At 53.1% G+C, this 13,773-nt stretch overlaps 1 protein-coding gene and 1 pseudogene across 3 annotated transcripts in view; both read right to left on the bottom strand.

Annotated features, from left to right (window-relative positions):
* The window catches only part of Zc3h3 (zinc finger CCCH-type containing 3), a 101,793-nt gene extending 91,279 nt beyond the window's left edge, over positions 1-10,514 (bottom strand). For 2 of the 3 annotated variants that reach the window (XR_003849769.1, XM_029564234.1), the window contains exons 1-3: positions 10,358-10,514; positions 7,939-9,253; positions 6,213-6,409 (exon numbers count right to left, since the gene is read on the bottom strand). Coding sequence is in view for 2 of the 3 variants with exons in the window: in XM_029564234.1 (XP_029420094.1) it covers positions 6,213-6,409; positions 7,939-9,253; positions 10,358-10,403 (1,558 nt within the window). In the remaining variant the exon portion in view is untranslated. The remainder of the gene's footprint in view (positions 1-6,212; positions 6,410-7,938; positions 9,254-10,357) is intronic. The other variant, XM_008834527.3, reaches the window with a different exon arrangement.
* A 2,203-nt stretch (positions 10,515-12,717) lies between these two features.
* Positions 12,718-13,503, bottom strand: LOC103735292 (annotated as a pseudogene).
* Between the last annotated feature and the right edge of the window lie 270 nt (positions 13,504-13,773).

Raw genomic sequence — 13,773 nt, 5'->3', positions numbered from 1 at the left:
ACCAGAAGGTGGGCACCAAAGAGACTGCAGCTCCCAGTGCTGCTACGTGGCCAGCCTGTGAGCATTCTCATCTGGCAAGCCTGCTCCTCCCTTTCCCAACTGCCCTCAATGACAAGTGGTGAGAAAATGCCACCCCATAGAGACTCAAGAGCAAGACAGTGGCCTTCCGCTCTCTGCCCGCTGGCCCTCCAAGCATACCACTACCAGCCCCCACCATACACTGCACAGGGCAAGAGCAATATCCTAGCAGGAAACTTGTTGCTTCTCCTGGCAAATCATCCCTTCCAGGCTCTCTCCTCCTCAGCTGTTGAACTTGACAGTGTTCAAACAGTCCAGGCCTCAGAAGGACTTGACTTCTCACAGGTGAGCAGTGTGGCTCTCAACAGGCTATCAGACACACCATGGTACGCATCTTCCTGCTCAGGCACTGACCAAGCCCTTAAGCTCTGCCTAGCCTGGGAGGGCAGATGAAGCAGGGTTTCCCAGCACAGCAGGCTTGCTCTCCCAGAAAGAGCTCTGAGATGAGGCCACAAACTGGCTTTCAACACGTGTTGACAGAATTAGAACAACCTTAGCCAGGCATGGTGGTGCACGCCTTTAGTCCCAGCATTCAAGAGGCAGAGGCAGGTAGAGCTCTGTGAGATTGAGGCCAGTCTGGTTTATACAGTGAGTTTCAGATCAGCTGGGGCTACCAGGGAGACCCTATCTCAAAACAAAACAAAAGAAAAAATTGAATTAGAACAACCTTCACCCAGCAGAGTGTGAGAACCCTACCCTACACAGTACCTCCTACAATTTCTGTAATGGAATGAGCCACCCCCACTTCTGACCTGTACCAAGACTCACAGGTATGTGCCAAGGTCAGATAGACAAGGTAAGTGGGGCAAAGCCTTCATCTGCAGCACCTGTCCAGTGAGACAATACAGACAATAAACACAGCAATTCACCCAACCAAGAAAACGACACAGAAATAGGAAGCCAAGATAACCCTAAAGCAGATGGACTTGCAAGGTTGACCACGGACACCCAACAGATGCCTGAATGAAGGCAGGGAGCCCTGAATATCTATGGGAAGAGTAGTCTGGTAGAGAACCAAATGAAAGTAGACAGATACAGAGTACTGACCTACGTTAGCTGGAGTGATAGGCCTAGTTATGGGGAGGTCTGAATGGAGATAGGCAAGGCCTTCAGAGGCAGGGCCTATCAAAGGGGCAGTCTGTGCCAGGGTAGTGTCTGGCCAGAGTAGTGGGGCTTGGCCAAGGAGGGTGAGGTCTGGGCCACAAATGAATAGGTCCTGACCAAGGAGGAGTGAGGCCTTCAGAAAGGGGCAGGGCTTTTAGAGGACCAAGCCTGGCCAGAGACAAGGTAGGCAAGAATCAATCACACTTTGGTGAAAGGGACATGAAAGCCAGGCATGGTGGTGCATGCCTATAATCCCAGCATGTGGGTGGAGGTGGAGGCAGGAGGGTCAAGATCATCCTCAACTACATAGTTAGCCCAAGACCAGCCTGGACTGTACAAGACTGTCTTTAAAAAAAAAAAGGAAAAAAATGTAGGGGATGTGAGAAATATAATTAATCCCAGCTACTCAGAAGGCTGAGGCAGATCACAAGTTCAAGGCCTCCTTGAGTTACAGAGTGAGTCCAAGGCCAACCTGAAAAACTTAATGAGACCCTGTCTAAAAGCGAAAAACAAAAATGAAGACTGAGGGTCCAGCTCCGTGGGAGAGTACTTGCTTGGTGTGTGCAAGGCCCTAAGCTCAGTCCCCAGTACCACAGATCAGTGAACAGAGTTTGAAGCCATCACTAGAGGAGGAATGTGGCAGGGCCTCCCATGCCCAAAAGTGCCTGAAAAGCTGCCCCTCCCCAGAATGGCTGACTGAGGTGATTCTGAAAATACCCACATGTACCAGGAAAGCCTGCTTGAGAACTCTGTCCCGGCGGGAGGGGGAGACAGCACAAAAAGCACCCAGGACACAAAGACCTCTGAAAAGTCAAAGAAAGGCCTTAAAGGACAGGTCCTAAATGCACAAGAGGCCAAGAAGGACAGCTGGTCTGAGCACATTTGCCTGTGCAGCAGGAAGGGACAATGAAGAGTCTCCCAGGAGAGTCTATAGGTCCATGCCAAGAGTACTGTATGCCTGAGGGGTCCTGAGCCCTCCACGGGTACCAGTCCTTCAAGGCCATTCTTTGACTTTTCAGAGGCCTTTGTGCCCTGGGTGCCTCTGGTGCTGAAGATGGCAGAACAGCCACGCAGTTGTTGGTAAGGGGAACTGGGCAGGGTTGGAAAGGGTGAAAAGAGGCCAACAGGGCTTACACTCAGAGGACTCGCTGGGCACTTCCCTGGCAACCTCTGAATCTGGAAATGAGCACCCATCCCAGAAGATTCTCACCCTAGGCAAGATGGGAGGACCTGGCATTGAGTGACACCTGGCTAGACAAGGAGCCAAGACCCTCACCTACCCTTCTGCCATTGATCAAGATGTGTGGACACTCAGCTTCTCATCCATAAATACTAACAAGTGGTTCCTCCACACCATAGAGCCACCACAGTGAAATGAGGGATGGTTCCTAACACATTCCAAAGAACTCTGTGCCAGAGACAGGTAGCTATGCCAGGGAGGCTCATGTGAGAGCCTAGGTGGCCACAGGTCTCCTAGGTCAGCCTACTGTTGGCATAAAACCACTGTGAAAATCCAACTGGTCCCTTGTGTCCCGTCCTCTAGCAAGCTCCAACTAAGAACTTGCAACACTAGTGATTTATCTGACAAGGCATTTACATTTTCAGGGCAAGGCCAAGGTTTTAACATAGAAGAAGTTCAGGAAGGGAAGGACAGATGATGACCACACATCCACCCTAGGCAGATGAAGAAGGGTCTTCCCACCTGAGTAGACCCCAGAGAGGTGACGACACCATAGCCTGCCCACTCAGGGTGGCTCTTCCTTGGCACTGGGCAGCCACAATTTCCAAGATGTTGGTGAGGAATCCCATGATTTACTGACACTAAGCAGCTACGCAATACGGGGCAGTAGGTAGAGAGTTGGCTGGTATGTCAGATTAAAACAGCACCCTCTGAACACAGCTCAGGGAACCTGGCTACAAACTGGGCCTAGGCCACAGCCTGGTGAGTGAGCCTAGAAGCTTTCCACAAAACCCCCAGGTCCCACATCCCCGGACTGGCTAAAGTCAGAGCATCAACGTATGACTATAACTGCCACATCCCTAAAGCTTTCATCTCTTCTCCTCAAATGCCTTTTCGAGGACCTGTCCATGAGAGACAGACCAAGCAGGTCTCCACTGCAGACCTAGCACACATGGCTCCCTGGCCCCTCAGGGCTCCCATCCCACCCTGCAACCAAAGGCTGACTCTGGAAGGGAGGCACCGAGTTAGGCTGGAGCCTTCCTGACACTGAGTCCCTAGGCATTAGTAGCCCCACAGCTGCTGAACAGTGCAGTTTCGAATTCAATTAAAGCGATTATCTGTTGTGCCAAATAAATTGTGTACAGCATATATCCTGCAGCGCTTTACACCTCCAGGCTCATTATTCCCTAACTGTTTCCTCCTGTTTATGCGCTCTCAAATTAAATTGCTGATAATATGCGCCAAAATAAAAAATGAGCGCACCTTGTCCCAAGAAAATTGATTCTCCTTCTCCTGAACTGGCGATTGCCACACTTTATATAGTCCGTTCCTGGTGATCATTAGTAATTCAATTTTCTTTTTATTAGCCCCCTTATCTGCTGAGCAATATAGTGGCAGGGCTGACCTCTTTCGCACGGGTAAATGTTTAAAATCTTTTCCCTGATTAATTTTGCCAGTTAAGAAAAAGAGAAGAAATGGCCCGGCTCTTAGCCATCACAATGAATAAAGCTTAATGTTGATTGTGATGGAATTTCTAATGCCAGGGAAATTGATTGAACGCGGCAATTACGCTGCAAGAGTAACTCGAGGGAGATGGGATCGCTTTCTCCTGGCCGTAGCCTTTTGGTTATTTAAAACAATCCAATTTGCAAGGATAATTATGTATTAGTGTTTTATCTGCCACTTGAAATGAACAGGGGAGTTTCGATACTGGCCCAGCATTAGCAGGTTATTGCTGCAAATTACTTGATATCTGCTTTCTTTCACATAAAGAGGAAATTAGGCAATCAATTACCAGAAAAAGGTGGATGAAGAAGGGATAAGAGGGGAAAGTGCACCCTCTGCTGGCTGTTAGACCACTCAGTAGGGCAGAGGTAGAGACCTGGGGGGAGGGACCAACCAGCAGCTGCCAGGCCACCCACTCCTGGGTACAGAGTCTACCAGGCAATTGGGTATCTCCCTGGACACCAGCGCACCAAGAGATCAAGAATCAGGGCTGAGCATTTTCTGGGAGGGAAGCAAAAAAAGAGTATTCCAAGCAAGCAGACAAAGGGGCAGCCCCTATCCACTGCCCTGTCCACTGGAAGACCCTGCCCTCTAACAGTCACATGAGCCTGGGGTTCTACTCCTTAGACACAGAAGAGCTCCACTTTTCGATGTGGAAACCCCCTCAGCCCAGAGATGCAAGCCTGGCCAGTGCCTGGAACATCCTTCAGGATGGAGCTCTTGGGCAAGCAGGGAAAGAGGCAGGCTGAGTTTCGCAGGAGGGGGCTGAGGAAGCAACATGCCTGTTCCTGGTATAAGCCAAAGGCTATCCATGCCCAGCCCAGAGAAATCACTGTCCTCACTTTCCTCTCCTCAGTCGAAACCCTGGCCAGGCCCATCTCCTGTGAACAGCCTCCCAGTGGCCTCTGCCTGTCTGGAGTTTTGCAGTGGCAGTCTCTGGGGCCACCTGCCTGAGTGGCCATAGTAGGCACAGGCTCAGCCTGCTTGAGAAGATGAGGCCCCTCCCCCGGCCTCACATGCCAAGCCTTGCATACTGCCATCCTGACTCCTCCTGCTCCGACCTGAGGCCCAGCACTGCTTCCTGATGTTTCTGAGAGTGCTGACACAGCGCCCTCCTAGCTTCCTCTTCTACACTGCCCCATCCTAACTTAACCAGAACCTACTCCTTTTCCTCACTGTGGCCTAAAGGACCTTCCCCATGACCTAGTGTCCTCCTCATCGTGGTCATCCCCTTCTCTAATCCTGAACAGTACTTTGGCTATCGGCCTTCCTTCTTCTCTGGGTCCGACCACTGTCTCTACCTGCATAGCTGGGCGCTACTGCCTCTCCTCAGTAGGCTCTCCTCAGGAAGCCCCCCCAGTGCCTGTTGAGTGCTAACACCCTCCCTGCAGCCCATAACTATGCTCTCTTGCTTCCTCATTCTCAGGACACCTTTACCACCCATCGCCATCTGTCCAAGCTATTTACAAGGACTCAGGCAGCCACCTGTCTTCACCACTGGACCATGACCTAGGAGCGGATGATGGTACTTAGCCCCAAGGTGCCCAACACATGCTTGGTGGGCAGAAGGGTGAATGAGTAAGTGGAAAGCCTCCCAGAGCCCATTTTCCAAAAGGAATACCCCCTCCCCAATGCGATCATCACATCTGTCTGTAATTATGAGGCTATCCATCCCTCCATTCCTAGTGGGAGCAGCAGCAGCTCCAGCAGCCCCCTCACACACCCATTGTGCCCATTCAAGGCACCACAGGTGGAGTCAGGGAACTTAGGACCCCTCATTCCTTCCTGCCTACTGGGGAGCTAGGGGACACTATGCCAGCACTCCTGCTTTGCCGTCCCCAGTCTACACCCCACTTTGCCCAGGTCTAAAGAAGGAATACACCAGCCGTAGGCACAGCAAGTGGCACTGACCTAGAGGATGGCAGCAGGAGTCCTGAAGCCCTTCTTCCCACCCGATCAGCTCACGCCGGCAGGCCCTGCCACCACCTCCTCAAGCTCTCCTCAATCCATCCTCCCCAACAGGCCACAGGGAACCCAGCCTAGACTACCTAGCTCATCCCTCTCCACACTCCCATCCAGTCACTGCACTGCAGCTACCTAGCACCTCCTCCACTCCCCCTGCTTTCAGTCACATAGGAAGATCCAGACTCAAGCACACAGGACGCCCTGACCGCTAGCACCCTCCAGCCTTGCTTCTTCATGTCTTTGTGGTCCCAGTGCCCGCTACACAGCCCTTCAGTTCTCACCTACTCCCATACCCACCCTCCTAACTCAGTTCCTAACTAGCTGAGGAGAGTATAGCCTGTTTGCAGCCTGTACCCAGAGCCCTTCCTCCGTGGCATACCTTCCTTGGTGGAGAGGTGGGCCCGACTGGGTGGCAGGGAGCACAGCCGATGCCTAGCGACCTGCATCAGGCCCTTGTGGGGGTTCTTCCTCAGAAAGGGGCTATTCTTTCCACGGAGGGCCTGTCTCCGTCGCTGGCTGAGGTGGGTTTTGGTGGTGGCAGCAGCTAAGGGGCTGCTCTTCTTTTCCACAGGAAGGCTATGGAGACAAAACACAAACAGCTACCAACAGGCTCCTGCGTGGATCTGCCCAACCACTTTTCTCACCCGGAGCTAGCACAGGCTGCCATACTCCCCAAGTAGAGCAGAGGAGAGTGGTCTCAACCCCTGACCCCATCCCAGGGCATCCACCCTTCCCCAAAGTGAGGTGGGCCCCTACACAGGACTAGGGGAGGAAGGGGTAGAGAAGAATGGGCTCCACGAGGAGCCGTCACCTGACCTACAAGCCATCTCCCTGGCACATCTGCAAGAAGGATACTTTAAGGTCCTCACAATAGAGGAAGGCACCAGCAAATGAGAGCAAGACCATCCTCTAGGTGCTGGGAGGAATGTGAGTCAGGGGCAGGTAACTACATACAGCACCTGTCTGGGGCACAAAATCAGAGGGAGTGAGCTTATACAAAGCCAAAGACCATGGTCAGACAGCAGGAAGAACTTCCTTAGGGGGAATCACAGCAAGGAAAGGAAGTATCTCTTGGAATAGCATGTGTGGTAGTATAGGCAGGCCCTCTTCCAGTAAGCACAGCCAGCACCCTTGCCACTAGCTGCTGACCTGAAGTTCTTGACCCTAAACACTCTGGGCTATGATGCCATCTTTGAGTCTCCCATGGTCATTCAAGGGTGGGGATCTCAGAAAGTGACATGCACTCAGAAAGCAGTAGCTAGGCCAGGTCACCTGACCACCAAGGGGCCAGCTAAGATGTCGTACCATCTGCTTCCTCTGGGATGATGGCCATTGGATACCTCAGCGCTCTTCAAAGGTGGCCAAGGCGTTCCAACCAGGGAAAGCCTGGGGACTGCAGCATGCCAGCCCCTCTCACTTCCACCCACCATGAAAAATGATACAAGCATCTGCCTGGGTCAGGGCTAGGTGTCCCACAAGACCTGACCTCCTGGAACCTAAAGCCCTAATGTGAGGGCAGAGCAGGAAAGCAGGAAAGCCGGCATCCCAGGCCACCACCTAGCTCAGACACATGGTCCATTGCTTCAGGTCAGAGCAGACACGCAGCATTCACACAGCATCCTACTCCTCTTACACACTGGACAGACTTAGGGTGCTGGTCCCCAATCAGCTCGCCTGACATGATACCACGTCTTTGAACCCTGCCCATCTGAAAGGGAAAATGCCCCCAACAACCTCCTAGTTTCTCACCAACAGGAAAAATGATGGGTCTGTGAGCATCACCAAGAGCCAGCTGAGGCCCCAAGTAAGCCCTGAATCACTTGAGCTTCACCCTACACATCTTTAAGACAACAGTACTGCCAGTACTCCTGCTAGAAACATGGCACACAATCACACGCAAAGCTCCCAGCTCAGGACACACATCAGTGGTGTTGAATACACCCAACATGGGCCTTCTTTTCCCCCAACACGAAGATCAAGAAGAAAGCACAAGGTGAGATGACACAATGGCCCAAATTCCACAATTCAGGAGCCAAAAAGACCTTGTGAGCCCCACCCTGCCCTATGCACCTAGACAGGACACAGCAGGATGGTAAGGTACACACCTGGTGCCACCACGTCTCCGGATGATCTTGGTGCGGCTCTTCACTTTGTAAGCAGAAAGCGGTGTCTCTCCAAAGATGGGCTTCAAGCTGCTAGGTCCCACTGCTAGCCTGTCTCCTGGGGGAGACCTAGATGGGACTGGAGAGAGTTGAGAGGTATGGTCCTTGCTGCCAGTCTCTGACTGCCAACGGAAGGAGGAAGAGGAAGAAGCAGAGGGGCTGGAAGCCTTCCACTTGTATTTGCTGGGGGAGGGCCCCAGCTTGGAGGAGGCAGCCAGCTTCCCAGGTCTGGTCTCTGGGTCAGCACTAGGCTGTGGTTTCTCTGTCTTTCCAGCTGTGCCAAAAGGGGCCTTGTTCATACTCTCCATAGCTGTTCTGGGACTGAGGGCTCTCCGAGTAGCCCGGGGGCTCTTTGCTGAGGCAGCCACCCACTTGTAGTTGTTTTTCCGGAATTTGTTCGTTCGACAAGACACTAGAAGGGAGGCCTCCCTGGCCTGCCTGGTCCCTGTGGCTGGTCTGACTGGAGCCACCACGGAGCCCAAGGGAGATGGCTGATCTGTACAGTCAGCATTTGCTCTCTGGTCCCCAATGAGCTGTTCGGCACAGACTGAAGAAGAATGAAGGCCCACCTTCCGGCCCTGGGCCACACGAGGGCATGAAGGAAGGACAGAGGTGGGGAAGTGTGCCTTGATGGTAATTTCACTCTCACTGACCGTCCACCGGTGCTCTGAGGGGTTGTCACTCACCCTACCCACAGACTTCACTACCCGGGGCTTGCCAGGCTCCTTCTGGCAGACCAGTAGGGGGTCCTCCACACCGTAGCCCGCCTTGATTCTTCCTGGCCTGGGCTGCAGTTGCCCACCAGGGAGCTCACCCTCATCTTCCTGGGGTCTTTGGTCACTCCAAGACAGGTCATCATAGTCTTCTAAGGAGCCCCGCTGGACGCATGAAGCATTGGTAGAGCCAGACTTTGATGGCGGTTTGATTTTGATGACCATGTTCTGATCTGGATTGAGCTGGACCTGTCTCTCTAGCACATACTGCTGGGGGTCAGGCCACTGGCTGCCCCCAGCCCTGAGAGATGTCTGCAAAGCATGATCACTCGCTGGGGCAGAGGATTCCGGAGGCTGATTCACAAGGGAGTATTTCTTGTGCCACGAAGGGCCATGGTGTGAGGAGAAACCCCTCCGACTTGGACGAGGGTAGCGGGCACCAAAGGCCCTGCCACCCTGGTAAGTGGATGGCTGCCATGGAGAAGCAGCTGAGGTGCCCAGGGCAGGGGCATTGCCATGGAGGTTTTTATAGTCATCAATTAGACCTGAGAAGACAGAATCACAGACTCAGGAGGTGTGAATTTAAACAGCAACAGTCAAGACTGCCCAGGACCCCCAGACCTCATCTCCCTCCTGAGCCCCTACTGGTTTGATAAGAGCTTCCACTGCCTGAGAACCATAGACTGTTCAGCCTCAATCTTCATTCCTGTCCTGCCTGCTTATAGTGGACATGCAGCCTTGGGATTGGGATGCCTCTATTCACTGGTCTCCTGGGTCCACAATGCTTTGAGGGCCAGTGTCACTCCATACAGAGAAACCAGTCAGGCACCGACCCGTGATGTCTGGACAGGAACAAGACAATGCCTCCACGGAGGCCCTTTGACTTGCCCACACATGCAAAGGATGCAGGACTGACTGCACCTTAGTGCTCTCCAAGAAGTGACACCTCTGGCACCCAGCACCTGACAGAAAAAAAAAAAAAAAAAAGATACGGCACACCCTTCTATAGAACCACCATCATGGGGCTTTCCAGGCTTTACTCGCTACGCCCTGGAGTAGGAGAGAAGGAACTCGGGCAGATGCACTAGGCCCCCAGTTACCAACACCCTTCTCAGAAACGCCACGTCCAGACCATGTGACACCTCCAGGTGGGTGCGTGGGAAGCCCAAGCAGCAGGCCAAAGCAGGAGCCCGGCCGCACGGACGCGCCCCAATACACGCCTTCCAGGCCTATGTGCTCTCCGTGGGAGTAACTCTGGAAACTAGATTTAAAGCATATAAAGCCCAACGTAAGTCTTAAATTTTTAGCCGAGGTACTGAGGTCTGGGTAGTCCCCGAACTACCAAGGGGCTGCGCCCGAGTCCGGCGAAAGGCAGCCAACGGCAGCGGCAGGAAACGCGCCCGGCGGTGGGCCAGGCATGCGCGGCGCCCGGACGCGACCCCGGGCCAGACCCGACACCCCCGCTCACGCCCGCCGGGACCCGCTCCCGCCCCACACCAGCCGGCCTGTCGCTCGCCGGCCGCACCCCGCAGGCCGCTGACGCCCACCCGAGCCACCCGTCGGGGGCTCGCGACCCACAACAGCCGCTTCCGGAAGGGTCCGCGGCGACCGAGGGACAGGGGACGGGCACCCGGGCCGCTGCTCCTCACCCTGTAGGAGGCGGATCTGCCGCCGCAACTGCTCCTTCTCCTCCATCTCCCGAGTCCGCGACGCCCAGCCAGGACTCTGACGTCATCGTTGCACGACCGTTTTCTGCGGGTGGGGCCGGAACAACCGAGCGCCGGAGCCCAGAGAGCCCGGGGGCCAGACAAGCAGGGACCAGAAGCAGAGACGCGCAGTTGCCCAGCAACACAGAGGGGCGCGTGCGCAGAGCGATACGGCGTGACGTCATCCGGAAGCGCCCGGAAGTGGGGGGTTCCGTAGTGCAGGTTTTGACACCGCCACTCCAGCGCCTCATTCTGGATGTGATCGCCGCCGCTTGTCCCCTGGGAGATCTGGGGGCGGTGGATTGCTAACAGTTGGCCTGGACTCAAGATGCCCCACCCCGTTTCTCTTTTCTTTTTTTTGGTCTTTTTGAGACAGTGTCTCCCTGTAGCCCCTGCTCTCCTGGAACTCACTTTGTAGACCAGGCTGGCCTTGAACTCACAGAGATCCTCCTGCCTCTGCCTCCCGAGTGCGCCACCACGCCCGGCTCTTTCCTTTTTTTTTTTGAGACAAGGTCTCACTGTGTAGACCGGTGTATGTAGACCCAGCTATGTAGACTCGCTATGTAGACCTAGCTAACCTGGAACTCACTATGTAGACTCGGCTGGCCTGGAACTTGCTATGTGGGCCAGACTGGCGGGCTGGCCTGGAACTCGCTATGTGGACCTGGCTAGGCTGGAACTCCATTATATGGATCAGACTGGTCTAGAACTCGCGTTGTAGACTGGGCTGGCCTGGAACTCGTTTTGTAAACCGGGCGGGCCTGGAACTTGGCTGGCCTGGAACTCGCTCTGCAGGCCGAGTGGCTTGGAACTCGCTCTGCAGGCCGAGCTGGCCTGGAACTCAACAGAGATCCACCTGCCTCTGCCTCCGCAGTGTAGGGGGGAATTAAAGGCATGCGCCACCACGCCTCTCAGGAAGCCCTTTTGATACCCATTTTGCAGTCGCAAGAAAACAGCAGAGAGGTGTTGAATCAGGGACTTTGGTTTGCAGGCAGAAACCGATTAGTGGGAACGGAATGGCTGCAGCCTTGGGAAAACAATATGAAGGCTCCTCAAAACTACAGCTGTGATCAAGCAATCCCACTAGATAGAAGGCACCAATTCTAACAACTTTGTACACTATTATTTACAGTAGCTAAGTGGAAACAACCCTGTAATGTCCACACAGGAATAGGTAAGCAAAATGTGTGGTACACATGCAACGGGGTATTACACAGGTTTTTTGTTGTGGTGCTAGGCCTCAAGCAGGCTGGCAAGTGCTCTACCACTGATCTACATCTTCACACTCCTTTATTCAGCATGAAAAAGAAAATGAATTTCTAGAGCCAGATGTGTTGGTGCACTCCTGTGAGCCCAGCGTGAGTTTGTGCTAAATAATATGAACCAATCACAAAAGGACATACATTTTATGACCCCACTTGTATGAAATATTAGAGTAAACAAATGTTTTGTGAAACAAGGCTTCAAGTAGCCTAAACTAGCCTCAAACTCACTATGTATCGAGGATGACCTTGAACTTCTTATTCTCCTGCCTTCACTTCCCAAGACCTGGGTTATAAGCATGTGTCCGCATGCCCCATTTTATGGACTGCTGGGGATTGAACCCACGGCTTTGTGCGTGTTAGGCAAGCAGTTTACCAATTATCTACACCCCCAGCCCAAGAATAGGCAAATTCTTGGGGGTTTGTTTTTGTTGTTGTTTTGGTTTGGTTTGGTTTTTGTGGGTGCTGTTTTGTTTTTTGAGACAGGGTCTCCTGTGACTCCAGCTGGCCTGAAATCACTATGTAGACCAGGCTGGGCTCAGTCTCACAAAGATCCACCTGTCTCTGCCTCCTTTGTGCGGGATTAAAGGTGTGTGCTACCGTGACCTACTAAGAGTAGGCAAATTCATGGGGCTTTTTTTGTTTGTTTGTTTTCTTGGTTTTTGCCTTGTCCTGGGACCTTTACTAGAACACAAAGTGACAAAGTCCTTTGAGCAGTGTCCTTCCTTGCTGCTCTCCCCTTGTCTGTCTGTGGCAGGTGAGCAGGCTCCATGGCATAACTCACACACTTCCCTCCAGGGTGGGCGGAGACCTGGTCTGTTCTGGAAGACCAGCAGCATCTGAGACCAGGGCCATCAGGGCAGAGTACAGGAACCCATCTTGTCAGGAGCTACCTATCTGGGGACAGTTGCCCCAGACCCTGGTCCTTGTAGTGGCCCAGATGAGGCTTCATTCTAGGCTTCAGGAAGGAGAACCTCTGCACCCCATAGTTCTCTCTTCAGGCTTGGGCAGAGCTCTCACGGTGCTCAGCTGGGGATACCATCATGCCTCATGGGCTGTCTCTGGGAAGAAAAGGTCTTGGCATCATTGCATGGTGTCCTGAGGAGAGACCACACTGTGGCTGATGGTCCAGGGGTCAGTATAGATATCATAGTTGTTCCCACCAGGACTGGTCTCATTTCCAGAGAAGTGGATGATGTCAAAGCTGTCCTCATCCAGGCTGTCCAGGCAGTAGCACATATCCCAGCCCTCAGGGAAGACATCAAAGCTGATCATGCCTCCTCAGGAGAACCTCAGCCCCTTTCCGGCAAACTCTGTCTTCAGGGCTTCTACGAACTTCTCCCAGATCTTTTCCTTCTTGTCCAATTCAGAGAACTCAATCCTTTCCTCCAGGGTGCAGCTGCAGCCGATTGTCAGAGATGTTCAGCATGCCGTTCTGTAACTCAATGACGGTCCCATGCTTCTTGGGAAATCTGAGCAGAGCCATGTAGCTGAGGCAGAAGTTGATCAAGTCCTACAGTAGCTCCTTCCCCAGGTGGTTCTGGATTGTCTGCCTGGAGAGCAGCCTTCCAAGCTTGTGCTGCATGGTCCCATTCTCTGCAGACACATAATCAAACTTCTCAATGACTTCATCCCCATCCCGCAGCTGCTCCACAATCTTAGAGTAGTCAGAGCCGCCCACCACACTCATCTGCACCCTACTTCACAGCTTCTGCAGGAAGGCCAATATCTCAGGGTCTATTTTCTAGCAAGTCTACGTGAGGGTCCCAACCATGTCGAGCAGAGGATCCGCTCCTTCCTGTGGGCGCCCTCCTCCGTGACAGCCATGGCTGCGGCTCCACAAGCAGGAAGGAGTCCGAATAGGCAAATTCTTAAAGATAGAAAGTAAATTAGGTTGAACATGAAGTCACTTGGAACTAAAGCACTTGGGAAGCAGAAGCAAGTGGTTTTCTCTGAGTTCAGTAGACTAGAGGTTATTAGTCTGGGGGTGAGGGAGGATGAGAAATCATTGCTTAAAGGGTACAGAGTTTCTGTTCAGAATGATGAAAATGTTTTGGACATAGTCGTGATGGTTACACAACATTGTGAGATAATTTC

The sequence above is a fragment of the Nannospalax galili genome, unplaced genomic scaffold, assembly GCF_000622305.1.
Source record: "Nannospalax galili isolate Female #2095 unplaced genomic scaffold, S.galili_v1.0 scaffold717, whole genome shotgun sequence".
NCBI lineage: Eukaryota > Metazoa > Chordata > Mammalia > Rodentia > Spalacidae > Nannospalax > Nannospalax galili.
This window is presented reverse-complemented; position numbering and strand designations above follow the sequence as displayed.